General features: G+C 45.3%; 1 protein-coding gene across 8 annotated transcripts in view; it reads left to right on the plus strand.

Annotated features, from left to right (window-relative positions):
- Positions 1-26,487, plus strand: part of PRKAG2 (protein kinase AMP-activated non-catalytic subunit gamma 2) — a 323,078-nt gene that overhangs the window by 273,008 nt on the left and 23,583 nt on the right. For 5 of the 8 annotated variants that reach the window (XM_033193594.1, XM_033193596.1, XM_033193600.1 and 2 more), the window contains one exon: positions 8,087-8,193. In XM_033193594.1, the coding sequence (XP_033049485.1) occupies positions 8,087-8,193 (107 nt within the window). The remainder of the gene's footprint in view (positions 1-8,086; positions 8,194-26,487) is intronic. The other 3 variants (XM_033193595.1, XM_033193602.1, XM_033193599.1) reach the window with 1 other exon arrangement.

The raw sequence follows: 26,487 nt of genomic DNA on the forward strand, positions 1-26,487 counted from the left end.
GGCCGAGGCGGGTGGATCACGAGGTCAGGAGATCGAGACCCTCCTGGCTAACACGGTGAAACCCCGTCTCTACTAAAAATACAAAAAACTAGCCGGGCGCGGTGGCGGGCGCCTGTAGTCCCAGCTACTCGGAGGCTGAGGCAGGAGAATGGCGTAAACCCGGGAGGCGGAGCTTGCAGTGAGCCGAGATCGCGCCACTGCACTCCAGCCTGGGCGACACAGCGAGACTCCGTCTCAAAAAAAAAAAAAAAAAAAATGAGGTTTGGGTGGGGACACAAAGCCAAACCGTATCAATAATGTAAGATGATAAACTTGGAGGAGCCTGATATGGAGTATATAGGAACTGTTCCAGCTTTGCAACTTTTTTGTAAATCTGGAACATACATTTATTCAAAATACAATGTTCATTGAAATAATTTAGAAATCAATACATTAAAATGGTATACTAAAAATATAATCTAACACCAAACTTAAATTTTCAAAAATTCTGTAACTTTGAACAATCCTATATTATTTTCCATTTTTATTTCACATATTCATATAGTAATAACATGTATAATATGTCTATAATATGTGTACCTCTTTTGTGAAAATTCTTGATTTAATTAACAAAATATCTTCAGAGGTTTCCTTTCTGGGAGATGGTTTGTTACATTTTGCTATACTTAGCCTCCCTCTTGACTTCTTGCTTTTGAATTTTAGGATGATAGATTTGGCAGGCAATTTGTAACTTAAATACTGGTTGAATGTATGCTTGACTGCCCTGATCTTTGGTTTTTGCATTTCACAAATCCCACATTCAGTAGGCGTGAGGAGACTGCGCATGCGGCTGCGTAGGGAGGATCATCCTTAGCGGCGATGGCCGACCCAGACCAGAGCTCTCTGCGCCGCTCTGATGAGAGCTTGCTGTTTCAGGCCTTTCTTTAGCAGGGCCCTCACTGTCTAGTCTATCAGTGTTTTGAGAAATATGGGAATCATCCATCCATCCGTTCCCTCCCTAATAGCCGCTGCTATTCATTCACTAACGCCGAGCTTGTCCTTGGTAGTGCTGGTGGCAGTGTGATGACAGTCAGTGTCCCCTCCATTGGTTTGCAGTGTCTGTGAGGGCAAGGGTTGTGGTTGTTGTCTTCCCACCTCTCACACAGTGGATGCCGCGGGCGCCTCACCAGAATCCTCCTGTCACACCCAAGTTCTCATATTTCAACATCTGTGCCCCAGGACATTCTTTGGCAACTGGGCTTGTGGGTAGAAATGCCAGGGGTCATGTCCCAGGAATTACCTGGAACCCAGGCAGGGCAGGAGTGGTCCTCCCCCGAGACAGCTCTGAGGTCTGTACAGCCTCAGAGCATCCTCCCTTGTAGCTTCACTCCAGGGTCATGAAGGTGTAACCTGCTTACTGGGCACCCTTTCTTTTGAATTTTTCCTCCCCTAACTTTCCCTGGTCTTGGGATCAGCTTTGGGAGGAATGTAGACTAAGACAATATGCAATAAATATTTATAGACTGAATTAATTTATGGATTACTTGGGTAAGATACTGATCATTCAAATAAATTATCACCCAGGAAGGAAAAAATATTAGAAATACACAGTCACTGTTAACGAGATAGAAGGCGATAACTGATGAGACAGAAGCAAAATGCCATTAGCGTTCAGGGGAAGAAGTCATTTTAGATTTCCTTACCCTTTCCAGGTCAGGGCTGGTGACCCACCTGTGTGATCTCAGGTGATCCAGTGCTCACCCTGGGCTGATGCATAAGCTTTGAGGGTGGAGAACCGCTCATTGTGTCCCCCTGTGAGTGACCCCAGGACAGGGCCCAGGACACGGGTCCTCCCCAGGTGCGCTCAGATGAGTGCACCATTGAGTCAGTAAAGTGAGCTTAATAAGGAGCTACTGGAGCCTGGGACAGAGCTTCAAATCCTGCTTGGGTCACTTCTTCACCATCTGATTTGGGCCTTGTGACACAGCTTCTCCTAGCCTCAGTTTCCTCAGAGGTAAAAGAAAAAACATGAAGCTGTATTCCTTAAGGTTGTTACATCAGTTAAGTGAGGTGATTTATTGTGGTACCTGGTCCATAATGAGCACTCAGATGTTCCCTTCTTTTGTGAGAAAAGATGTCAGTTGAGGCTGGGTTGAAATTGAACAAGGAAAAGTCAAGGAGGAGGATGTTTAAGGTAACATGAGTGAACAAGGGAGAGGTCAAAGGCTACAGGAGACTGATAGGGGGCCCATCTGCCTAGACGTGAAACCAGGAGGTGGGAAATAAGGGCTGCGGAGAAGCCAGACGTGGAGATTCATGAATGAAACACAGAGGCATCTGGACTTTATTCCACATCAGGAGGGAGACATTTGAGAGGGAAATATCGAGGAGGCAGTTGCAGTGACAAAACTCTGCATTATAAACTGGAATATCCCAAAGAGAGGTCAGAATGAAAATAGACTTGGGAGTGGTCCACATCATTTGTCATGAAATTGGCAAACCAGCTGCATGGATGTCCACAGTAGGAAATACACAGAATTGTGGGGCTCCTTTCCACAGCCAAGGAGCTTGGTTAGTATCACTTGCTTAGCACTTGTTTTGCTAATTAGCTTATACACTACAATTTTTTCTCCTCAGATATTTCCCTTGTAGTTGAGATCTTCCTAAAATACACAGATCGGTGTGGGCTGAATGGAGCTGTCAAGGATGTGTGTTGCAGATGGCATCATTTGAACTGACCCGTGAAGATAGGGAAGGATTTCGACAGAACAGGGAAAGCAGTCGTGGCAGGCTGAGGGAAGGAGGGGGATCAGCTTGGCTAAGAACATAGCTTTGGAATCCAGAGGCTTCAAGTTCAAATTCAGGTTCCATGACTCACCAGTCATATCCTTGGGCCAAGGTCTAATAAAGGAGTTCACTGGGCCACAAAGAGATGGAGAAAGTATTTCAGAAAGAGGATGCAGTAGTGTCAGGCCCTGTGGAAGAGACAGCAGAGCACTGATGGAGGACTGGAAAAAAAAATAGGGGTTGGAGAAAATACAAAGTGGTAGTGTTTAGTACAAGAGGCAGGGAGGTGGGAGGGGGGGGGCCAGGCCTCCCAGGTCTTATAGGTCAGGTGTCCCCAATCCCGGGGCCATGAACCAGTACTGTTCCCTGGCCTGTTAGGAAATGGGCTGCACAGCAGGAGGCGAGGTGTGGGTGAGCCAGCATTATGGCCTGAGCTGTGCATCCTCTCAGATCAGGGACAGCTTTAGTGTCTCATAGGAGGCCAAACCCGGTTGCGAACTGTGTCCATGAGGGATCTAGGTTGTGTGTTCCTGATGAGAATCTGGTGCCTGATGATCTGAGGTGGAACAGTTTCATCCTGAAATCACCCACTGCCACCCCCGTGGAAAAATTGTCTTCCGCAAAACCAGTCCTAGGACTGCTGTTGTAGGTGACTTCAAGGGTTTTGCCTTTATTCTAAAGCAGCTGGATTAGATTATATTTGCATCTAGCAAAATCTTCCTGGATGCAGTGTGGACAGCTGTGAAGATACGGGGGCAGAAGGATTGGTGAGGAAGTTAGGATATCTAGTGGGGTGGCCATGGAGGCAGAGAAATGAGTGGATTTGAGGGATCTGGGGTGTAAAATCAAGGCATCATGATAAGTTGGTTAGGGTGACAAGAGGACAATGGCGAGGATGACTCCCACATTTCCATCATCAGTTAGACAGTGTTGCCTTTTCCTTATCAGCATGGTATCAACCCCACAATACATTGTCATTATTTTGGTTTAAATTGTCAGTTAGGGCCGGGTGCGGTGCCTCACTCCTGTAATCCCAGCACTTTGGGAGGCCAAGCCATGCAGATCACCTGAGGTCAGGAGTTCAAGACCAGGCTGGCCAACATGGTGAAACACCATCTCTACTAAAAATACAAATGTTAGCCAGGCGTGGTGGCACGCACCTGTAATCCCAGCTACTCAGGAGGCTGAGGCAGGAGAATCCCTTGAACCTTGGAGGCGGAGGTTGCAGTGAGCCAAGATTGAGCCACTGCACTCCAGGTTAGGTGACAAGAGCTAAACTCCATCTCAAAAAAAATAAAAATAAAAAATAAATTGCCAATTAGCTTTTAGAGAGATTTAAATAATTTTTGAAAGCATTTATGTATTTGTCCACATCGTTACCATTTTCAGTGCTCTGTGTTCCCTGTGTAGGTCCGTATTTCCATACAGCATTTATGTAATAGTACCTTTAAAATTTTTTTAAATTTCTGTCTGCTAGCAATGAGTTAGTAGATACAAATATAGTAGCCTTTTTTTCTATTTGCATGTGCTTTATTGTACTTTTTTTGTTTTTTTGTTGACACATAATTGTACATATTTATGGGATACAGTTTGATGTTTTAATATATGTATAGTGTACTGATAGAATCAGGATAATTAGTGTATCTGTCACCTAAAACATATATCATTTGTGGCAGGAACATTCAAAATCCTCTCTTCTAGCTATTTTGAAATATACAATACGTTATTGTTAACTGTAGTCACCCCACTGTGCAATAGAACACCAGAATGCATTCCTCCTGTCTGACTGTAACTGACCAACCTCTCATACCACCACCCTATTCCCTCCCCAGCCTCTGATAACCACTCTCTACTTTCTACTCCTGTGAGATCAACTTGTTTAGATTCCACAGATGATTGAGATGGTATTTGCCTTTCCATGCCTGGTTTATTTCATGTAGCACAGTGTCCTCTAGGTTCATCCTGTGGTCACAGATGTCAGCATTTCATTCTTTTTTATGGTTGAATAGTACTCCCTTGTGCATGGGTACCACATTTCTTTATCCATTCATCTTTTGGCGACACTTAGGTGGATTCCATGTCTTGGCTATTGTGAATAGTGCTGCACTCAACATGGCAGTGCAGATGTGTCATTAACACTCTGATTTCATTTCCTTTGGGTATATACCCAGTAGTGGGATTGCTGGATCATGGGGTAATTCTATTTTTATTTTTTTGAGGAACCTCTGTACTGTTTTCTATAATGGCTATACTAATTTATATTTCATTCCCACCAATAGTTCAAAAAAAAGCGGGGGAGGGGGGCTTCCTTTTCTCCATATCCTCAGCAACACTCATCTTTTGTTTTGTTTTGTTTTGTTTTGTTTATTATAGCCATTCTAACTGGAGTGAGGTGATATCTCATTGTGGTTTTGATTTGCATTTCTCCAGTGACTAGCGATGGTGGACATTTTTCCATATACCCGTTGACCATTTGTATGTCTTCTTTGAGAAATGTGTATTCAGGGCCGGGCGCGGTGGCTCAAGCCTGTAATCCCAGCACTTTGGGAGGCCGAGACGGGCGGATCACGAGGTCAGGAGATCGAGACCATCCTGGCTAACACGGTGAAACCCCGTCTCTACTAAAAATACAAAAACTAGCCGGACGAGGTGGCGGGCGCCTGTAGTCCCAGCTACTCAGGAGGCTGAGGCAGGAGAATGGCGTAAACCCGGGAGGCGGAGCTTGCAGTGAGCTGAGATCCGGCCACTGCACTCCAGTCCGGGCGACAAAGCGAGACTCCGCCTCAAAAAAAAAAAAAAAAAAAAAAAAGAAATGTGTATTCAGTTCTTTTGCCCATTTTTAATCAGATTATTTGTTTTTTGTTGTTGTTGTTGTTGTTTTCCTGCTGTTGAATTGTTTGAATTCCTAATCTATTTTGGATATTAACTCTTTATCAGATGTATAGTTTGCCAATATTTTCTCTCATTCTGTAGGTTGTCTCTTCACTCTGTTGATTATTTCCTTTGCAGGATAGAAGCTTTTTAGTTTGATATAATCCCATTTGTCCATTTTTGCTTTTGTTCCATGTGCTTTTGAAGTTTTATCCATAAAATATTTGCCCAGACCAAAGTCATGAAGCATTTCCCCTGTTTTCTTCTAGTAGTTTCATAGTTTGGGTCTTAGATTTTTCAATCTTTAATCTATTTTCCATTGATTTTTGTATCTGATGAGAGACAGGAGTCCAGCTTCATTTTTCTGCATGTGGATATCTAAGTTTCCCAGCACCATTTATGGAAGAGACCACGCTTTGCCCAGTGTGTATTCTTGGAACCTTTGTCAAAAATCATTTGACTGTAATGTGTGGATTTATTTCTGGGCTTTCTGATTCTCTTTGTCTGTGTGTCTGTTTTTATGCCAGCATCATGCTGTTTTGGTTATTATAGCTTTGTAGTATATTTAGAAGTCAAGTAGTGTGATATCTTCACCTTTGTTCTTTTTTTTTTTTTTTTTTTTTTGAGACGGAGTCTCGCTCTGTCACCCAGGCTGGAGTGCAGTGGCCGGATCTCAGCTCACTGCAAGCTCCGCCTCCCGGGTTTACGCCATTCTCTCGCCTCAGCCTCCCGAGTAGCTGGGACTACAGGCGCCCGCCATCTCGCCCGGCTAATTTTTTGTATATTTTAGTAGAGACGGGGTTTCACTGTGTTAGCCAGGATGGTCTCGATCTCCTGACCTCGTGATCCGCCCGTCTCGGCCTCCCAAAGTGCTGGGATTACAGGCTTGAGCCACCGCGCCGGGGCACCTTTGTTCTTTTTGCTCGAAATTCTTTTGGCTATTTGGGGTCTTTTGTGGTTCTATACAAATATTAGAATTTTTTTCTTCTTGTCCTGAGAAGAATTGGTATTTTGATAGGCATGCATTGAATCTGTAGATCACAGTGGGTAGTATGGTCATTTTAACAATATTCTTCCAATCCATGAAAACAAGATATCTTCCCATTTATGTGTATCTTCTTCAATTCTTCCTTTTTTTTTGTTTTTATTTTTTGATAGTCTCACTTTGTAACCCAAGTTGGAGTGCAGTGCCGCAATCTCAGCTCACTACAACCTCCGCCTCCCAGGTTCAAGCAATTCTCGTGCCTCAGCCTCCTGAGAAGCTGGGATTACAGGCCCGTGCCATCATGCCCAGCTAATTTTTGTATTTTTAGTAGAGATGGGGTTTCTCCATGTTGGCCAGGCTGGCCTCAAACTCCTGATCTCAGGTGATCTGCCTACCTCAGCCTCCCAAAGTGCTAGGATTACAGGCACATGCCACCACACCTGGCCTGCTTCAGTTCTTTCATCAGTGTTTTATAGTTTTCACTGTAGAGATCTTTCACCTCCTGGGTTAAATTAAATCCTGAGTATTTTGGTTTTTTGTAGCTTTTGTAAATGGGATTTTAAAAAATTTCTATTTCAGATAGTTGTCTATTAGTGTATAGAAATACTACTGATTTTTTATGTTGAGTTTATATCTCGTAACTTTACCAAATTTATTAGTTTTGACAGTTTCTTGATGGAGTCTTTAGGGTTTTCCATATATAAGATTATGTCATCTGCAGACAGGGACAGTTTAACTTCCTTGTTTCCATATTTGGATGCCTTTTATTTCTTTGTCTTGCCTAACTGCTCTGACAAGTACTTCCAGTACTACATTGAACAGAGTAGCAAGAGCAGGCATTCTTGTCTTGTTCCTGGTCTTTTTTTTTCTCCCCCCCTTTATTTTTATATTTATTTTATTTTATTATTTTTGTAGAAACTGGGCCTTGTTCTGCCACCCAGGCTGGTCTTGAACTCGTGGGCTCAAGTGACCCTTCCACCTCAGCCTCCCAAAGTTCTGGGGTTACAGGTGTGAGCCACCGCACCCAGCCTTGTTCCAGATCTTGAAGGGAAAGCTTCCAACTTTTCCCCATTCGATTAGCTTTGTCTTTGTTTTATTAACCCCGTGTTTAATTCTGTGACCCTGCTAAACTCATTCTTTTTAAATCTAGGAACTTTTTCTAGATTCTTTGGTATTTCCTGTGTAGAAAATCATACAGTGTGCAAGTAAAGACAGTTTTGCTTTTTCCTTTTCAACATGTATGCCTTTCATTTTTTTCTCTTGCCTTATTGTACCATCTGGGACCTCCAGTACAGTGTTCATAGAATTAGTGAGAGTGAGCATCCTTTCTGGCCGTTGAGTCATATTGGGAAAACATTTCATATTTTACCATTAAGTCTGTTAGTGGTAGGTTTATGTATATGCTCTTCATCCGATTGAGGGTGTTCTTTATTATTACTGATGTTTTGCCTTTTTTTCTTATAGCAGAAGACTCAGAAAGTGGTGTTTACATGCGATTCATGAGGTCACACAAGTGTTATGACATCGTTCCAACCAGTTCAAAGCTTGTCGTCTTTGATACTACATTACAAGTAAGTGTACTCAGTTTTCATGAATTTTTTGTTTCACTTTTGGATGGCTACTGCTTTATGCAGTCATTTAAAACCAGCAATGCCTGCAAACGTTTATTGAGTCCTTTGCACTATCAGGCACTGTGCAGAGCTTTTATCTGAATTCTCAACATCTGTGGCAACCTTGTAAGACATGTGCTATTACTGTCTTCTTCCTGAGGACGGGGAAGCTCAAATTATAGAGTTTAAGAACTTAAGTCAGAAAGCTTTGGCCAGGTGCAGTGGCTCATGCCTGTAATCCCAGCACTTTCTGAGGCCAAGGCTGGCAGATCACCTGAGGGTCGGGAGTTGGAGACCAGCCTGGCTAACGTGATGAAACCCCATCTCTACTAAAAATACAAAATTAACCGGGTGCAGTGGTGCATGCCTGTAGTCCCAGCTACTCAGGACCCTGAGGCAGGAGAATCGCTTGAACCCAGGAGGCAGAGGTTGCAGTGAGCCGAGATTATGCCACTGCACTCCAGCCTGACAACAGAGCGAGACTCCATCTCAAAAAAAAAAGACAGAAAGAAAGCAAGCTTAGTCCACAAGTTGTTGTTGTGGAATTTAAGGACCTAATCCACAGAGCTAGTACAAGATGGGGTTTTGAACACAGGGCTGTCTAGTGTGTGTTAGAACCTAAGCTGTTCATTATTAAACTGTATAGCCTCACTCAGTATATCCTCATGGTCTTTCTTAGTTATGTAGTTGAACATATGATACATAAATTTGAAATAATGATGGTGAAAAAGAAGAAAATCACTAAAATGGGCGATCTCTTGAGAGAAGAACCTTACCAATCTCTTTTCACAGAAAATTTGAATCTTAACATTTTGGTATTAAAATTATGCTTGTTGCAACTTACTTTATGTCAATGTAACTTATAATCACATATGAAAAGTCCTAAATAGTACACTCAATACAGTGATCAAACTACATTCAATGTAATCAAATGTGTGTCTACCCACATATCTGTGCATATACATTTAGTGTATTGTTTCTATATAAATACTTTCCAAGTAGGATTGTCCTCAGTCGAGTTCCTCAGAAGTAAATGCTAACCCAAGAGTTCATGGGCAAGTGGTTTATGAAGGATGCACTCCCAGGAGGAAGCGTGAAGGGATCAGAGGAAGAGCAGGGCAGGGGAAGACACCCAGCAAGGGCCCTGCAAGGGCGGCCTCAGCCTGAGCCCTCGGGAGCTCCAGCTGAAAGGTGCCCTGAGCGTGTCCAGCCCCTCCCATAGCCCTGCCGCAGGTGATCCTCCCAGGCTCTTCCCTGCTCCACCAGGCCCTTTAGACCGCCCCAGGAACCCCCAGGTGTGGCCTGCTTCTGTTCCCACGCCCCACACCTGCCATGCGTCCTCAGAGGGCTCCCCGGGTTCTTGGAGCCCCTTACCTGTATTCTGTGCCTGCCACCCAGGACTTACAGGATGACCAGAAATGATGTTGCTTTCGTTTAATTTCATTTCCCAATTGTTTCGTGTTAACATATGGAAATACAATTGATCTTTGCAAATTGGCTTTATATCCTTTGTCTTTGCTGAGTTCACTTTGGACCAGGTGACCTTCAGAGCCACTATTAAAACCCTAAGATTCTCTGATGATTTGACACAAAGAGGGAAGCATGCAAATACGATCTTATAGTAGGGAAAATGGTAGGCAGTCGTTTTAAGAGATGCGGTCTGGAGAACTGTGACCACGTGTTTCAATAACAAAATAATGAGAAGTTCTGAATTCCCAAGATAAAGGAACTACTGGCCCAGCCGATTTCAGCCTCACCCCCATCCCCCAGGAGGTTTACTTTGTAAAATACCAGATCTTCTGACCACCGGCATTTCTACCAACATAAAAATAAGTGACAGTGGGCCGGGCACAGTGGCTCACACCTGTAATCCCAGCACTTGGGGAGGCCGAGGCGGGCAGAGCACTTGAGGTCAGGAGTTCAAGATCACCCTGGCCAACATGGCGAAACCCCGTCTCTACTAAGAATACAAAAATTAAAATTAGCTGGGTGTGGTGGCAGGCACCTGTAGTCCCAGCTACTCAGGAGGCTGACGCGGGAGGATCGCTTCAACCCAGGAGGCGGAGGCTGCAGTGAGCCGAGATCGTGCCACTGCACTCCAGCCTGGATGACAGAGTGAGACTCCAACAAAGCAAGACTCTCAAAAAATAACAGTAACAAGTAACAGCTGGTTTGACTTTTACCCAGCTTTCCACGTATTAATCGTTTTGGCTAAACCCTAAAGAAAGTCGAATGAGCAATACATGAAAAATGCGATACCTTATGGATGTCCAAGATCACTGATCCAGTAAATATCACTTCCCTAATTAACAGGAGCTGTGAGCATCATCTCCAGGAAGTCGTTTATCCTGTGAGGCTCTGAGTTTGAGAGGAGCTGAGATGCATTACCATGGAAATAGGGGGAGAAAGTTGTTTGGCATTGGTTAAGTCACAGTAAAAGATATATTTGAAAAGGGGTGATTTGAGTATTTTCTAGACACAGGCTGCAGTAATAGTTATTGACACACCCTCAAGAGCTAAGAAAGCAAACAGAAAATAGCCGCATACCCAAAACAACCTAAGAGATTAAATAAATCCTCGCATAGGCGTATAACAGAATACTGCATACCGCAGAAAATGTTTGTCAACAGTATATTCATTTATTAGGAAAAAAAAGTAAGCTGCAGAACAGTACTCAAAATGACCACGTTACTCTGAGGGTGCGACATCCTCAGAGCCATAACTGCTCTGGGGACCCAGGCGAGCCACTCGCAGGGAAGCTGAAAGAGTGTGTGCAGACAGGAGTAGAACAGAGCCGGCGAGAGGAGAGCAGAATGGGAGGGTGTGCCGCCAGAATGAGGGGGACGAGCAGTCTCGGGCTTGGCTCTTCTGTTTCCATCTTCAGTCTCTTGAGAGGCCGGCTGGACTGCCTGCAGTTGGGTTCCGTGAAATTCCCCTGGTTTAATGCTGGAATCACCTGGGGATCCGTGTAGATATGTCCTGGCCGTCTCAGCCCTGATAAAATGGAAATCAGATGTCCAGCTGGGAGGTCTGCCTGCTGGGGGATGTAATCCCCACTGTCCTCAAGAGCCGCGCTCTGCAGTGCCCGCAGCGACCAGCCCAGCAGGAGAAGCACCTATGAACCAAGCCCTGCTTTTTCTCCATCAGTCAGGGCCTCATAAGGAGCTCCCCTGAGTCTGCGTGTGGATCGAGATAGGGGAGGCACCAGTGGCAGAGCAGCTGCCTCATGTACCCGTGCAGCATCCGTGTACCTCACAGGCCTGGGCAAGCCCCGTCTCTGCCTGGCGAGAGAGGGTCGCTGTGCACCCTCAGCATTCGGCTTGGAGGGCCTGGTAGTTCCTCGTTCGCAATGGGGAGCTCAGGTTGCGTGGTCTCCGCGTCTCATAGTTAGCTTGTTCAGTCTCTGCAAGGGCCTGGCGCAGGAACTCTTTCTCAGCGGGAAAGTCATCTGCAGGAGAAGACATGGTTGTTTTGGGGTTAATCTTCCCTCAAAACCCTCAATGTCTACTCTATAAATTTCCTTTTGGTGGAGGCTTCCTACAGCATCCCTAATACCAACCTTGCTGGGTCCTAAGGCCACACAGAAGAGCAACCTGGACTTGCCACATGCCTGATCTTGCCCCGGGCCTCTCTGAAAACAGCTTTTAGTGTCCCTCAGTACCTGTGTCAGAGTAGCACGCACACATGTGCTGCACGTTGCCTCCAAAACACCTGCCTGGTGGTTGCAGTGGCAGGTGGAGTGTGGAGTGACAACTTGAAGCTCCCATTGGAGGGGTGTCTCCAGTGTTTCAGGCCATTCTGGGGTGTGAGACCGCTGGTTCTTTGGGGTCTGTCCCTCACGCTCTGCCCTGCACATATCTCACAGAGGCACCTAGAGCTCTGCTACTTCCTGCCTGTCCAGTCCAGCCCACACTGCCATCAGCGCATGGGCCAGTGTGGCAATGTGCAGTGTGAAGATGGCCAGCTTCTCTGCAGACCATAATAAGGTAGAGAGCGGGAGTGCTGCAGCCTTGAGACACATGGGTGAAAGTGTCCTGTTGCCAGGTAAAGCAGACTCTGTCTAGGGGTCCTTGTAGATTGGTATAGAAAAAGGAGTATGTGCCCAGGCAGGGGCTGTAGGTCCCCCAAGATACTACATTGGGAACACCTGCTGCAGTGACAAGTTCACTTCTCCGATTGAAGGGGTCCCTCACCTATATGTTCCTCAGGGGCTCCAGGAGGAGTGTCCTCTGGATATGGAATGTGCAGGTGGCACGTGACAAATCCATGCCAGTGCCCCTGTCTCCCTAAGCCTGTGGATTCCTTCTGTATAGTTCACTGTGCCACAGAAGCCTGGCATCTCAGCCTTATTAAACACAGACTCAGCAGGGCCCCGCTCTTCAGGCAGTCAACCAAGTGAGCGGTTAGAGCCACTGCCGGCTGCCTGCGCAAAATGTTAACAAACAATTACTGGTAAGACCACTCATAGCAATCAGTCCCACCAAACGGGTGTTAAATTTCTCATCTTTGTCCTGACATTACTAGCACTGTTCCCATACATACCTCCTGGGTTTCTGCAACTGTGAAATGGCAAGATCTCACAGTTTGTTTGGCGTATAAGTGGTTTCGTCCCGTGCAGCATACAGAAACCTGTCCCCAGTTACAGGTCAAGGGGCGGCAGTGGCCGGCTGGGGTTTTCTTTGGGAGGGTGAGAGGCCTGCACTAGGCATCTGCCCCAGGAAAGCCTGTCACTAGGCTTTCCAGTAAAGAAAGGTGATTCTCAGACACTGGAGAGCCAGCCTTTCCCACTGCCATGGGAGGCTCCGGATCTGGAATTTCACCTTCATCTGAGTCCAGTCAGATGTCCCTCTGTCCGGTGCCGGGGTCCCGCTCCTTCCAGATCCATGCCCGGCTTTCCCATCAAACCCAAAGATGCCGCCAATTCTGCCTGTGCATCCACACCCCGCAGAGTTATGCTTTGTGTTTGATTTTGGAAACAGCCCTGTAGCTACAAGAAATAGATTCTCTGGGGACTGCCATAGAAGCTGTTGGGTTCTCTGTCTGTGAGTGCAGGTCCCGTACCTGGGCTTGTGGTTTTCTCAGAGGCCCCAGTGCACTCACAGGAGGCTCTCACACTGAGTCCTTTGGTCCTGGCTTCTGCCTCAGTGGCCGGTGCAGTGGCCATGTGGGCCCTGGCACCCGTATGTCACCACAGTCACAGATGATGACTTGTTTAATCACAGTGCCATGGCCTGCCCTGGATTACAGGAATCTGATTTCCCACTGACAAAGACCTCAACACTGTGTTAAACCCACTGATGGGAAACCGATTCCAAGTCCTCTGTTTCTAGGAACCAGTCTTGGCAGTTTCTTTTCTTTTTTCTTCCTCTTTTTTTTTTTTTTTTTTTTTTAAGACAGGGTCTCACTCTGTCACCCAGGCTGAAGTACAGTGGTATGATCTTGGCTCACTGCAACCTCCGCCTCCCAGGTTCAAGCAATTCTTGTGTCTCAACCACCCGAGTAGCTGGGATTCCAGGCACCCGCCACCACACCTGGCTAATTTTTTGTATTTTTAGTAGAGGTGGCGGGGTTTCACCCTGTTGGCCAGGCTGGCCTCAAACTTCTGGCTTCTTGACCTGTCTGCCTCAGCCTCCCAAAGTGCTGGGACTACAGTTATAAGCCACCGTGCCCGGCCATGGTGCCAGTTCTTGATCAGTCAAGGTTTAGTCAGGAGACAGAAGCCACACCAGTTATTTGAACAGAAAAAGAACATAAGCAAATGGTAACTGGATCTAAGTTAACTTGTAACTGAAAGGATAAATAAAGACCTCTAAGACAGTGTTCTTAAAGTCTGGTTCCCAGACCAGTAGCTTCAGCATCAACTGGAACTTATAAAAACGCAGTTCATCGGACCCAGTCTCAGACCCGAATCTGAAATGGGGGGATGAGGCTTAGTGACCCATGTTTTACCATGATGCTGAGTCTGGTGTACTCTACAGTATCGTGGAGGAAAGGGCGTCCTGGCATGTGCCTTCTAGCTGGTGCTTGTGTCTCTGAGTGGGAGTGGGGCTTGAGGAAGCTCATTTCACACAAAATGGGAAAACAACAAACTGTATTCAGCTGCTGCTCCTACAGTGCCCAGGTAAGGCATTGGCTGGGTGGAGCTCACGGGAGCTGCAGGCAGACAGGAACCCTGCTGGCCGCTGACGGGAGGAGCAAGCTCCCTCCTGCTCCAGCTTTGAGTCCCTCCCTAGACTCCTTTATTGTCAGAGCCTGAAATAGAGCCACCTAGCAACACTGAAACAGGGCCTGCAAAGTCGCAGCATCACCGAGCCAAGTTAGAGGGGTGGCCATGGAACCGAGAGACAGTAACTTAATGACTGGCACAGTAGAGGGGGGGACATCCCATTCCCTTCCAGACAAGCCCAGGAATTCAGAGAAAGAGAGGTATCAGTATATTAGCCCATTTTCATGCTGCCAATAAAGACATACCTGAGACTGGGTAATTTATAAAGGAAAACAGGTTTAATGGACTCACAGTTCCATGTGACTGGGGAGGCCTCACAATCAAGGTAGAAGGCAAGGAGAAGCAAGTCATGTCTTACATGGATGGTGGCAAGCAGAGAGAGAGAGCTTGTGCAGGGGAACTCCTCTTTATGAAACCATCAGATCGCTGGGTGTGGTGTCTCACACCTGTAATACCAGCACTCTGGGAGGCCGAGGCGGGTGGATCACTTGAGACCAGGAGTTTGAGACCAGCCTGACCAACATGGCAAAACCCTGTCTACTAAAAATACGAAAATTAGCTGGGCTTGATGGTGGGTACCTGTGGTCCCAGCTATTCGGGAGGCTGAGGTAGGAGAATAGCTTGAACCCAGAAGGCAGAGGTTTCAGTGAGCCAAGATTGCACGACTGCACCCCAACCTGGGCAACAGAGCAAAAATCTGTCTTGAAAAAAAAAAAATCAGATCTTTTGAGACTTGCTACCACGAGAACAGCATGGGAAAGACTTCCCCCATGATTCAGTTACCTCCCACTGGGTCCCTCCCACCACACGTGGGAATTAGGGGAGTTTCAATTCAAGATGAGATTTGGGTGGGGACACGGCCAAACCACATCAGTTAGTGATTCCAAAAGATGACACCTTGAGAATTATGAGAGGCCCAAAAATAAATAAAATTTCATAATGGAATTCTCACACCCTAGGATTGGTGAGGGAAGCATTAGGAACGATCTAGGCTTTTCCTCACAGTGGCATTGTGACTTCTTTTAGTAACACTCTACAAATGATAGCTTTATTTTATTTTATTTTATTTTTTGAGACGGAGTCTCGCTCTGTCACCCAAGCTGGAGTGCACTGGCCAGATCTCAGCTCACTGCAAGCTCCGCCTCCTGGGTTCACGCCATCCTCCTGCCTCAGCCTCCCGAGTAGCTGGGACTACAGGCGCCCGCCACCTCGCCCGGCTAGTTTTTTTTTGTATTTTTTAGTAGAGACGGGGTTTCACCGTGTTAGCCAGGATGGTCTCGATCTCCTGACCTTGTGATCCGCCCACCTCGGCCTCCCAAAGTGCTGGGATTACAGGCTTGAGCCATCGCGCCTGGCCAGCTTTATTTTTTTTATTTTTTATTTTTTATTTTTTGAGACGAAGTCTCGCTCTGCCTCTCAGGCTGGAGTGCAGTGGCACGATCTCCGCTCACTGCAAGCTCCGTCGCCTCCCAGGTTCACGCCATTCTCCTGCCTCAGCCTCCCGAGAAGCTGGGACTACAGGCGCCTGCCACCGCGCCCGCCACCATGCCCGGCTAATTTTTTTTTTGTATTTTCAGTAGAGACGGGGTTTCACCACATTCGCCAGGATGGTCTCGATCTCCTGACCTCGTGATCCGCCCGCCTCGGCCTCCCAAAGTGCTGGGATTACAGGCGTGAGCCACCGCGTCCGGCCAAATGATAGCTTTATTTTTTTTAACAAATGTTTTATTTCATAAGAGTTGTAGATTTACAGAAACATGGCAAAGCTAGTACAGAGAGTTTGCATATACCCCACACCCAGTTTAATTTTGACATCTTGCGTTAGTGTGGGTCTATATTTGTCCCAGTTAATGAACCAGTATTGATACATGATTATTTGCTAAAGTCCATGCTTTCTTCAGATTTCCTTAATTTTTACATAATGCCGTTTCTGTTGGAGGATCCCATCTAGGTTACCCCATCACGTCTCATCATCATCATGCCTCCTTAGGTGAGACAACTTCTCAGACAGACGCTCCCTGTGTTTGACACCTTGATGGTTTTGAGGAGTGTCAGTCAGGTATTTTCTAGAATGCCCTCTATTGAGATTTGCATGATTTATCATGATTAGACTGGGAATGTGGCTTTGGAGGAGGAAGACCAGAGAGCGGTAAAGTGCCCTTTTCATCACACCATCTCCAGGGTGCTTACTGCCTGCGGGACTTACCACTCTCCATTACCTGGCTGAGGTGTGCCAGATTTTTCCACCATGAGATTCTTCTTCTTGCTCCTTTCCATGCCGTAGTCCCAAGAAAGAAGTCGCCACCTACAGCCCACACTTAGCCAGTGGGGAGTGACACTGCACCTCCATGAGGGCTGAGCAGCTCCATGAGTTCACTGGGATTTTTCTGCAAGGGAGATTTGTCTCTTCTCCATCTAGTTATTTATTCAGTCATTTATTTCAGTATGGATTTATGGATATTTATTTTATACTTTGAGTTATAATCCAGAACAAATTCATTTTGTTGCTTACATTATTCCAGGCAATGTGATTTTGAATAATGCCAATAATAAAAACCAAGCAGGTATCCAAATAAGTGGCTGTTTGCCAAGCACTTTTTTTTTTTTTTTTTTTGGAGACAGAGTCTTGCTCTGTCGCCCAGACTGGAGTGCAGTGGCACAATCTCGGCTCACTTGAAGCAATTCTCCCACCTCAGCCTCCAGAGTAGCTGGGATTACAGGCGGGCACCACCATGCCTAGCTAATTTTTGTATTTTTAGTAAAGGCTTGGTTTCACCATGTTGGCCAGGCTGGTCTCGAACTCCTGACCTCAAGTGATCCACCCACCTCAAAGAATGAGTAGAGAATATAGAATGCAGAGCACATGATCAAAAGTAAAGTAAAAGGAGGGCTTGAATAGGAGGGAGCTGCCCAGGACAATCCTAGTTTAGTGTTAAACTTAAGAGGCACAGAGGGAAGGGGTGCTTGATTATTTTAAAAGCAAGAAGGAAAGAGGAGCCCCGGTCCTATTGTTCCAGGTTGATGCTGCTGATGTCAACAAAGAGAAAACAGAACTGTTCAGCTCAAATTATACTGTGTTCATTATCAAGGAAAATGATCTTCAAAGTGGTAGAGATAAAGTAATAGTGATTTGAGGAAACTAAAGCCCACAATAGTTGTGGAGAGCACCTGTCAGCACAAACCCTGTCTCATTTCTGCTCCAGATGAATCTCATTCTAGCGTTAAAGGGAACTCACAAAGGAGATTCCTGATGTCCGTGGTGTTGGAGGAATTGCGGAGAAGAGATCTGATTCGGAGGCCAGAGATGAAAGAGCAGATAGATTTCTCAAAAAGCAGAGGCTGGGGAATGTAGTCTCAATCCCAGCTGAGATTTATGAATGAATGCAATCTGTCATGAATTGACCAAAATAAAATTCACAGGAGATTCACCTGCCTTTCTTTTGTGGCTATTGCATAGATGACCGTGCACAACAGGCACGTCTGGATTCCAGCTAGACTAGGCTGGCAGAGCCTGGCACAAGGTCCCAGAGGATGAGATGCAGAGCTGCAGCTTGGCAGCCAAGCAAATCAATTAATGTTTAAATCTCAGTCAACCTGGAGCAAGGTTTCTAATTGTGTTGGATGCCTCTCGTGGGCCGTTTCCAAATCCATTCACATCACCTCATAGTCCAGTGCTCCTCACTCTGTGCAGGGCCAGTGGGGCGGCCCTCAGCTCGGGACCATGCCATGTGCCCCAGCTTCCTCCGCCAGGGGAGGACGGGAGCCAGCAGCTACATGCAGTCCTAGGAAGATCTCACTGGCATCAGCATCAGTGGGCCCCGCGGCGGTGGCTCAGGAACGCGTCCTGCACTGACTCACCCGCCCACCTGTCTCCTTCCTCCCTTCCTGCACTTCTGCTCCCTGGCATCACATTCCCAAATACACTCTGCCTTCTGGGGAGCCCCAGCTGAGAAACTAGGGGTACGCCAGAGCTTTCTTGTGCCCCACGCTCTTCAGCTTTGGAACAATGACTTGAATATTGATTTTGTTGATGGCATCATCTAATTTACAGATGACTTGAAACCAGGTGGGATAACTGATAGTAATGGAAATGCAGAAAGATTCCTCAGTATGCAAAATTGTACATAGGATCACTTGATATGACATCAAGGACAGAAGAAATGAGAGCATGTGAATATTCTAGAAAAGATGAAAACTGGCTGAGAACCAGGGAGGGAGAATGGCAGGCCCTGCCACGCATGGGCTCGGGCTCAGGAATGTGCTGGAGCAGAGCAGGCTAGTGGCTGAGAGTTTTTCCAAGCAGTATTAATAATATCTGTCAAGTGGTACCAAAAAACTGACAATGAAGACGTAGTCTCTTGCTCCTGTGCCTTACTTACTCTTGTCATATTCCACAGAAAAAACCCGTTGAGCCGTTGAACCAAACACACTGAGTCCATAAAAGCTCCCAAGAAAAGATGTGTGGGAATGTATTACTTGAAATTTTATATATCACTTATGTTCAACCTGTAGACTGCTACAGCTAGAATTCCATAACAGAAATCATTTTTAAGAATTTAGAAGATACTAATATCATTCCATTCCTTCTAGCTACCAGTGCCGATAAAGAGAAATCTGTTGTTTTATTAAAATTCCCAACCTTTATATGTGATTATTTTTCCCCCCTGAAGCTTTTGTGGCTCTCGCTTTCTACCTGGTACCCTAAAATTCCATCATCATGTGTCTTGTGGTCAGTTCATGGTGCCAGGCAGGTGACTTCCCGCTGGAACCTGACACTCTTAGTATCCAGGCCTAAGTCTTGCATTGTTTCTTTTTTAAATTTTTTATTTATTTATGTATTTTAGAGATAGAGTTTCACTGTGTTATCCAGGCTGGAGTATGGTAGTACAGTCACAGCCCACTGCAGCCCCCAGTTCCTGGGCTCAAGTGATCCTCCTGCCACAGCCTCCCAAGTCGCTGAGACTACAGGCGTGCACCACCACATTCAGTTAATTATTTTGTGTAGAAGCTGGGTTTCGCTATGTTGCCCTGATGGGTCTTGAACCCCTAGGCTCAAGCGATCCTCAGCACTGCGGCCTCCCAGAGTCACCGTGCCTAGCCTTCCTTACATTCTTTCCTCAATCATTTTCTTCCCAGTGCTTGCTTTTCTCTGGAACTTCAGTGAGCAGCTCTGAGACCCCCTGAGTTGGTCTTTAATACTCTTTTCCCATCGTTTTTTCCATTTTTCTTTCTGTTCCACTTTTTGGAAGATTTTTTTTTCCCCTCACCATTCTAGTGAGATCTGTATAAAACTGGAACTTGTGTGACTTCAGCATTCAAGGCCCTGTCAGATGGCTGCCCATTCATTCATAATTAAGAGTGACCGCTCACAGTTGGCATGGACGCACCGAGTTCACACGTGGGCTTCTTGCTTGGTGGGCTTCACTGAAGAGCAGTAGGCCAGCCGTCTTTTTCACTGGAGGCCCCATGTTCCTGTCTGTTTTATTTCTGGAGCTGTTCATTTCCTCCAGAAAACAGTCCTTCCATGACGATGGTGGACAGCTGTTCCTCTGAAGCTGAAGGCGTACTGGGGCATGGAGGGGCACGGAAGATGAGTTCAGGGAGGAAGGAGTCATGCAGCTGGCAAGGGAGGGCTGGGCCTGGACGGAGAAGAGTCTCGAGGACCATATTTCAGAAGCTGGACCCTTCTTGATGCAGTAGATATCAGCATTAATTTTAAAAGCTTCACAATCAACTTAATTACTGAAAATCAGCGTGAAGCTGTGTAGAAAGCAGTGAGGCATCAGAGGAACCGGCTTCCCATTCTGGGGAACACAGACGTGCACCTTGGTAGAGACTGCCAGAGTCCCTTAGAGCAGCTCGGGCCTGCTCACTATTCTAAAAACTTACCTCTCTATGAAAATTGTATTTCCCATCTTTTCTTACCTAATTATCACATTTGCTTGTTTGAAAATCCTATTAAAATGTAAATTTTAAAATTAATCATAGTTTGAGCAAATTGCATATCAGTTAAAAGGAAAGAACTTTTCAAAGGTACTTGAGACCCCTGACAGGTTTTTTCCTACAAATTAGAACCAGATTGTATTAGTCCTCTTTGTATCCTGTTTATTGGTTAATTGGAACACCCTGTGCCATCTGTAATTATGGAGAATTTTCCAAGTGTAATTTTAAATTGCTTTATAAATGGCTCCATGCATGTGTTCTTAAGAAAGCCAAATTTTAGAAGGTTTCATTATTGCAAAGGTGGTCAGCAAAACCACAGAAGTGTCAGGCCCCTCACGAGCTCGCCCAGGACACTGCTTTTCAGTGCATTGTATGAGTATCTTGTCCATTTGGAATATTATATGAGGTCTTTGAAGGATGGAATTGAGACTTCCTCAGTGACCTGCAGACAGGTCAGTGGTGTATGTGGGTGAAATTAAAAGAATAAATCTTTCATCCCAGCACTTTGGGAGGCCAAAGCAGGAGGATCACTTGAGGCCTAGAGTTTGGGACCAACCTGGGCACATGGCAAGACCCCATATCTACAAAAAGATTTAAAAATTAGCCAAGCATGGTGGCATATGCCTGTGAGCCCAGCTACTCAGGAGGCTGAGGCAGAAGGATCACTTGAGCCTACGAGGTTGAGTTTGCAGTGAGCTGTGATCATACCACTATACTCAAGCCTGGGCAACAGAGTAAGAGCCTGTCTCCAAAATGAAAAATAAATAAATAAATTTCTGTTGGCTTCTGGTTTGGTCAGTATAGGGTGGAAATTTTAAGCGTTTGTTCTTCTTGGCTGTTAGTGCTGAGTACTATACTGAATATCTTCAAATACTAGTCCATTCAATCCACACCCTACACCTGTGAGGAAATAGCCATGAGCCCCATTTTATAACAGAATGTTGAGGCTCACAGAGGGTTAAGTGACTGAGTGGCCACCACCCAGCTGGCGGGCCAAGGGGCCTGCGGGAAAGCCTTGGTGCTTGAGGCCATCAGGAAAATGAAGTGAGCTGCTGTGCGTGTGATTTCAGTTTGAGAAAGGAAGCAGTGTCCCTGTTCTGTAGAAATATGCATTTTATGTGGAAAACGAGAAGCTGAAGTCCAGTAGCACCTTAGCTCATTGACAAGCAGCAGGATGGCCTCTTAGTTCCCTCCACGTGCTTCCGTGAGCCCTGGTTGTTTTACCTTCTGTTGCAGAAGAGATACCACTTTTCACATTAAATTCTTAACATTCTCTTTGCCATTGAACTGCTGGGACTTTTCTCTCTATAAACCTTGCCATTGGGCTGGGTGAAGTGGCTTGCCTCTGGAATCCCCCAGCACTTTGGGAGGCAGAGGCAGGAGGATCACTTGAGTTCACGACCAGCCTAGGCAACATAGCGGGACCCTGTCTCTACAAAAAATAACAAAATAAAAAGCTGGCTGTGGTGGTGTGTACCTGTGGTCTCAGCTAGCTACTCAGGAGGCTGAGGCGGGAGAATCACTTGAACCCAGGAGGTTGAGACTGCATTGAGACATGTTCCTGCCACTGCACTCCAGCCTGGGCAACCCTGTCATTCATACATACATACATCGATCCCTCTATTGGACTGATACTGTCTGAAATTAATTCCTCCCTCCATCCCTCCATCCCTCCTTGCCATTGGCCATGCAGCATCAGTGTCTTTCATCTCAGAATTAACTTGGTTCAGCATGCGTGATCAGTGTCTAACATCCGTATTATTACCCCGTATAGTTTCCATACATATATTTGCCACCTTAAGAATTGGTGTTATGCAGTTATTTCCTGTTTGTGGTGTTCACAGTGGCCTCACTGTAAACAGTAACTGCAGCATTTGGGGGGCTAAACGTTTTCGTAGCAGATTAGTCTGAGAATTTATCATGGGGAAGCAGGGTGTTTTTTTCTGAGTCTGAAGTAACAGTCATCATATTTGAGTGTTAAAATTAAACCCCTGCTTTTGTTGGTATCATTCTTTTAAGCTTGAGGTGTGATGAGTCTCACTGTAGTGTAAAAATGTCCATTAAAATCTGTTGGATCTACATGTGATCATTTGTACAAGGTGTAAACATTAAATATCAAAATATCAAAATATTCACAAACTAAGCTAATAACAATATTTATTCTTGGGTTTTTTAAATTACTACATCATTTGACCAGAGATTTTTGATTGTAGATGTCCACTGTGCTCAGTCATTTATGTCTTGAAGCTGGATACAATAGTCTCTTCCAGAAGCTTCTAGAAATGTGTCCACTAAAGGAAGGCCTCTTGTTTGGCTCTTACATGGTCTCATCTATGGTTTAGATCCATTGGACTCATCCGCCCTTGTTAGAGAAAGGCAGTCCTTGATAGGATCCCAGGACTTAGGTCATCTACAAGGTTCATTTACTTTCTATATTAACAATTGCAATTAAACGATACGATAAATGCCTAGAATAACATTTAATTACTGTTTAGTCCATTTTCATTTCATGCAATTACTGCTATAGTTAGGTTTGTCTACCATTTTGCTATGCGTTTTTTATGTTTTCTATTGATGTGTTCTTTTTTTCCGTCTTCGCTCGATTTAACAAACTATGTTTAACCCATTTTTCTCCTCTGCTAGCTTTTTAGTTATACATTCTTTTTTCATTTTTGTGGGTACATCATATGTATATACTTAAGGGGTGCATGAAATAATTTGATACAGGCATACAATGTGTAATAATCACATCAGGATAAATGGGGTGTCCATAACCTCAAGCATTTATCATTTATTTACATTACATACATCCCAATTATTGGTTATTTTTAAATGTACAATAAATAATTGTTGACTGTAGTCACCCTGTTGTGCCATCAAATGCTAGATCGTATTCATGCTGACTATAATTTTTTTTTTTTTTGAGACGGAGTCTCGCTCTGTCGCCCAGGCTGGAGTGCAGTGGCCGGATCTCAGCTCACGGCAAGCTCCGCCTCCCGGGTTCACGCCATTCTCCTGCCTCAGCCTCCCGAGTAGCTGGGACTACAGGCGCCCGCCACCTTGCCCGGCTAGCTTTTGTATTTTTTAGTAGAGACGGGGTTTCACCGTGTTAGCCAGGATGGTCTCGATCTCCTGACCTCGTGATCCGCCCGTCTTGGCCTCCCAAAGTGCTGGGATTACAGGCTTGAGCCACCGCGCCCGGCCCGACTATAATTTTTTATCGACGAACTGTCCCTACTTCCTGCCCACCCCCCCACCCCTACTACCCTTCCCGGCCTGTGGTAATCGTCATTCTACTCTCTATCTCCATAAGCTCAGTTGTTTTAATTTTTAGCTCCCACAAATGAATGAGAACATGTGAATTTAGTTATACATTCTTTTGTTAATCTTTCAGAGGCTATCTTACAGATTACATAGCATCTTTGACTTACTACTCTTCATCTTTTTTTAATAATTTGCCATCTCCCAAACAATGCAAAAAAATGTATACAAAAGTTAAACCCTCTCCTACCCCAAGTGCTATTGTTGTATATTTTGCTTCTATATAAGTTATGAATCCCACAGGATATCGTTACTCTGGCTTTACACAGTATTGATTTATGTTTACCTACATCTCTGCCCTCTCTTGTGCTCTTTGTTCCCTCCTACAGTTCTGTGCAGGTCTAGAATCTTTCCTTCAGTGCAAAGGACCCCCTTAAGTATTTCTTTTTATTTTTTTGAGACGGAGTCTCACTCTGTCACCCAGGCTGGAGTGCAGTGGCATGGCCTCAGCTCATTGCAACCTCCACCTCCTGGGTTCAAGCGATTCTCCTGCCTCAGCTTCCCAAGTAGCTGGGATTACAGGCGCGCACTACCACACCTGACTAATTTTTGTATTTTTGGTATAGACGGGGTTTTTTCACCATGTTGGCCAGGCTGGTCTTGAACTCCTGACCTCAAGTGATCCACCCGCCTCAGCCTCCCAAAGTGCTGGGATTACAGACATGAGCCACTGCACCTGGCCTCCCTTAAGTATTTCTTAATGCTGGTTGGTTGGTGACAATTTTCTCTGCTTTTGTTTATCCGAGAAACCTTGTTTTGCCAATCCTTTCTAAAGGATGTGTTCACTGGATGTATGCTCTGACCTAGCTTGGCGGGTTTTTTCTTTTAGCATCTTAAAGTTTTCTTTCTGTTGTCTTCTGACCTTCACAGTTTCTGCTGGAAAGTCAGCCGTCAGCCTGATTGTTACCCTTTTGAAAGTCAATATGTCTTTTTCCCTCTGGCTGATTTTCCCTTTACCTTTGGTTTTTAGCATCTTGTCTATGACATGCTTAGTTATGGTTTTCTTTGTGTTTATCTTACCTGGGATTTGTTTGATTCTTCTTGATAAATTTCAGCTTCTTGTTGAAATTCACCTGTGTGAAGATGATGTGGGAAAAGCCCTCAGAAAAATTGCAGAATGAATGTGGTGCTCAATTCATAGCCTTCTTTTCTTTCAAGAATTGTGGCTCCCAGAATCCTCCCTGCGTTGATGCCCTCCAGAGCCTTCAAATAGTGTTTCCTGGCTTTTGTACAGCTTGTATAGTTGTTTTCAACTGTTTCATTATGCCAAACTCGGAACTTTCTGGAATAGCTTTTCAATACCTATGGCTACTTAGGGTTTCATGAATGATCCTCATGAATGTTTTTTAACATTTATTTTCTCTGCTAAATCTGTCATTTTGAAGGAAACGGTAAGCAATTTGTGCTTTTAAAAGATGCCCCTGGCCAGGCGCAGTGGCTCATGCCTGTAATCCTAACACTTTGGGAGGCTGAGGCAGGAGGATCACTTAAGCCCAGGAGTGTGAGACCAGTCTGGGCAACAGAGCAAGATCCTGCCTTTACAAGAAAAAAATTATCTGGACATGGTGGCATGTGCCTGTGGTCCCAGCTTCTTGGAAGGCTGAGGTGGGAGAATCACTTGAGCCCGGCGGGGGCGGGCAGGGGGCGGTGAGACTACAGTGAGCCAAGGTCACACCACTATACTCCAGCCTGGGTGACAAAGTGAGACCCCGTCCCCCAAAAAAAAATAAAATACAAATAAAACATAAAAGGTGCCCCCATTCCCATTCTATTCCAGCCAGTTTAGCAAACGTACCAGATATTCAGTGTGTTTTAAAGTCTATTTACATGCGACTTCTCCACTATATTCTTCTGTAATATATTCTAGGACCACAATCAGAGATGCCCAGGGTACAAATAGCAAACCATTCAAATGGGCACACCTTTCCTGGATGCCATTTAGTTACAGAAACAGTGTATGTTTGTGCCTTTTTGATAAAGGTGTGATTCAGAAACAGTTGATGAGTTTCTGGATGCCACTCAGTTACTGTTGCTCTCCCACATCCCTGGGCTGGCTCTGCTCATTTCCCCGTCTTTGTTCTCTTGTGGTTCATTTGACTAATATATAGAATCCCTGTTGTATATATTCAGGACTCAGTGCTGGATGGATTAAAATAAATGCATGAAATAATCGATGAGCTCCCCTGATGCACCAGTAGTCCTTATATTCTTGTGTAGGTGAACTAGATACATCATGAGTAGTTCCACATAAGGCAAAGTGTATCACAATAAGGGAATAAATAGGTACTAAGTTATTAGTCCTAAAGTCATCTGCCCCAGGTTCCTGCAATTGTTTTCATTATTAAGTTAACAAGGGTTTTGTTTGTTCTGTTTGTCCGTTTGTTTGTTTGTTTGTTTGAGACAGAGTCTCACTCTGTCACTCAGGCTGGAGTGCAATGGTGTGATCTTGGTTCACTACAGCCTCCACCCCCCAGGTTCAAGTGATTCTTGTGCCTTAGCCTCCCAAGTAGCTGGAATTACAGGTGTGCACCACCATGCCCAGCTGATTTTTGTATTTTTAGTGGACACGAGGTTTCACCATGTTGGCCAGGCTGGTCTCAAATTCCTGGCCTCAGGTGATCTGCCTGAGTGGCTTCCCAAAGTGCTAGGATTATAGGCGTGGGCCACCATGCCTGGCCAACAAGAGTTTTTTTTAAGTAGTGAGTGAGAAGAGAATAATTTACTTTTAGTTAAAAAAAAACTATACCATACCGTAATGTAACACT

This window comes from Trachypithecus francoisi, unplaced genomic scaffold, assembly GCF_009764315.1.
Source record: "Trachypithecus francoisi isolate TF-2019V2 unplaced genomic scaffold, Tfra_2.0 Lachesis_group4, whole genome shotgun sequence".
In the NCBI taxonomy this organism is placed as follows: domain Eukaryota; kingdom Metazoa; phylum Chordata; class Mammalia; order Primates; family Cercopithecidae; genus Trachypithecus; species Trachypithecus francoisi.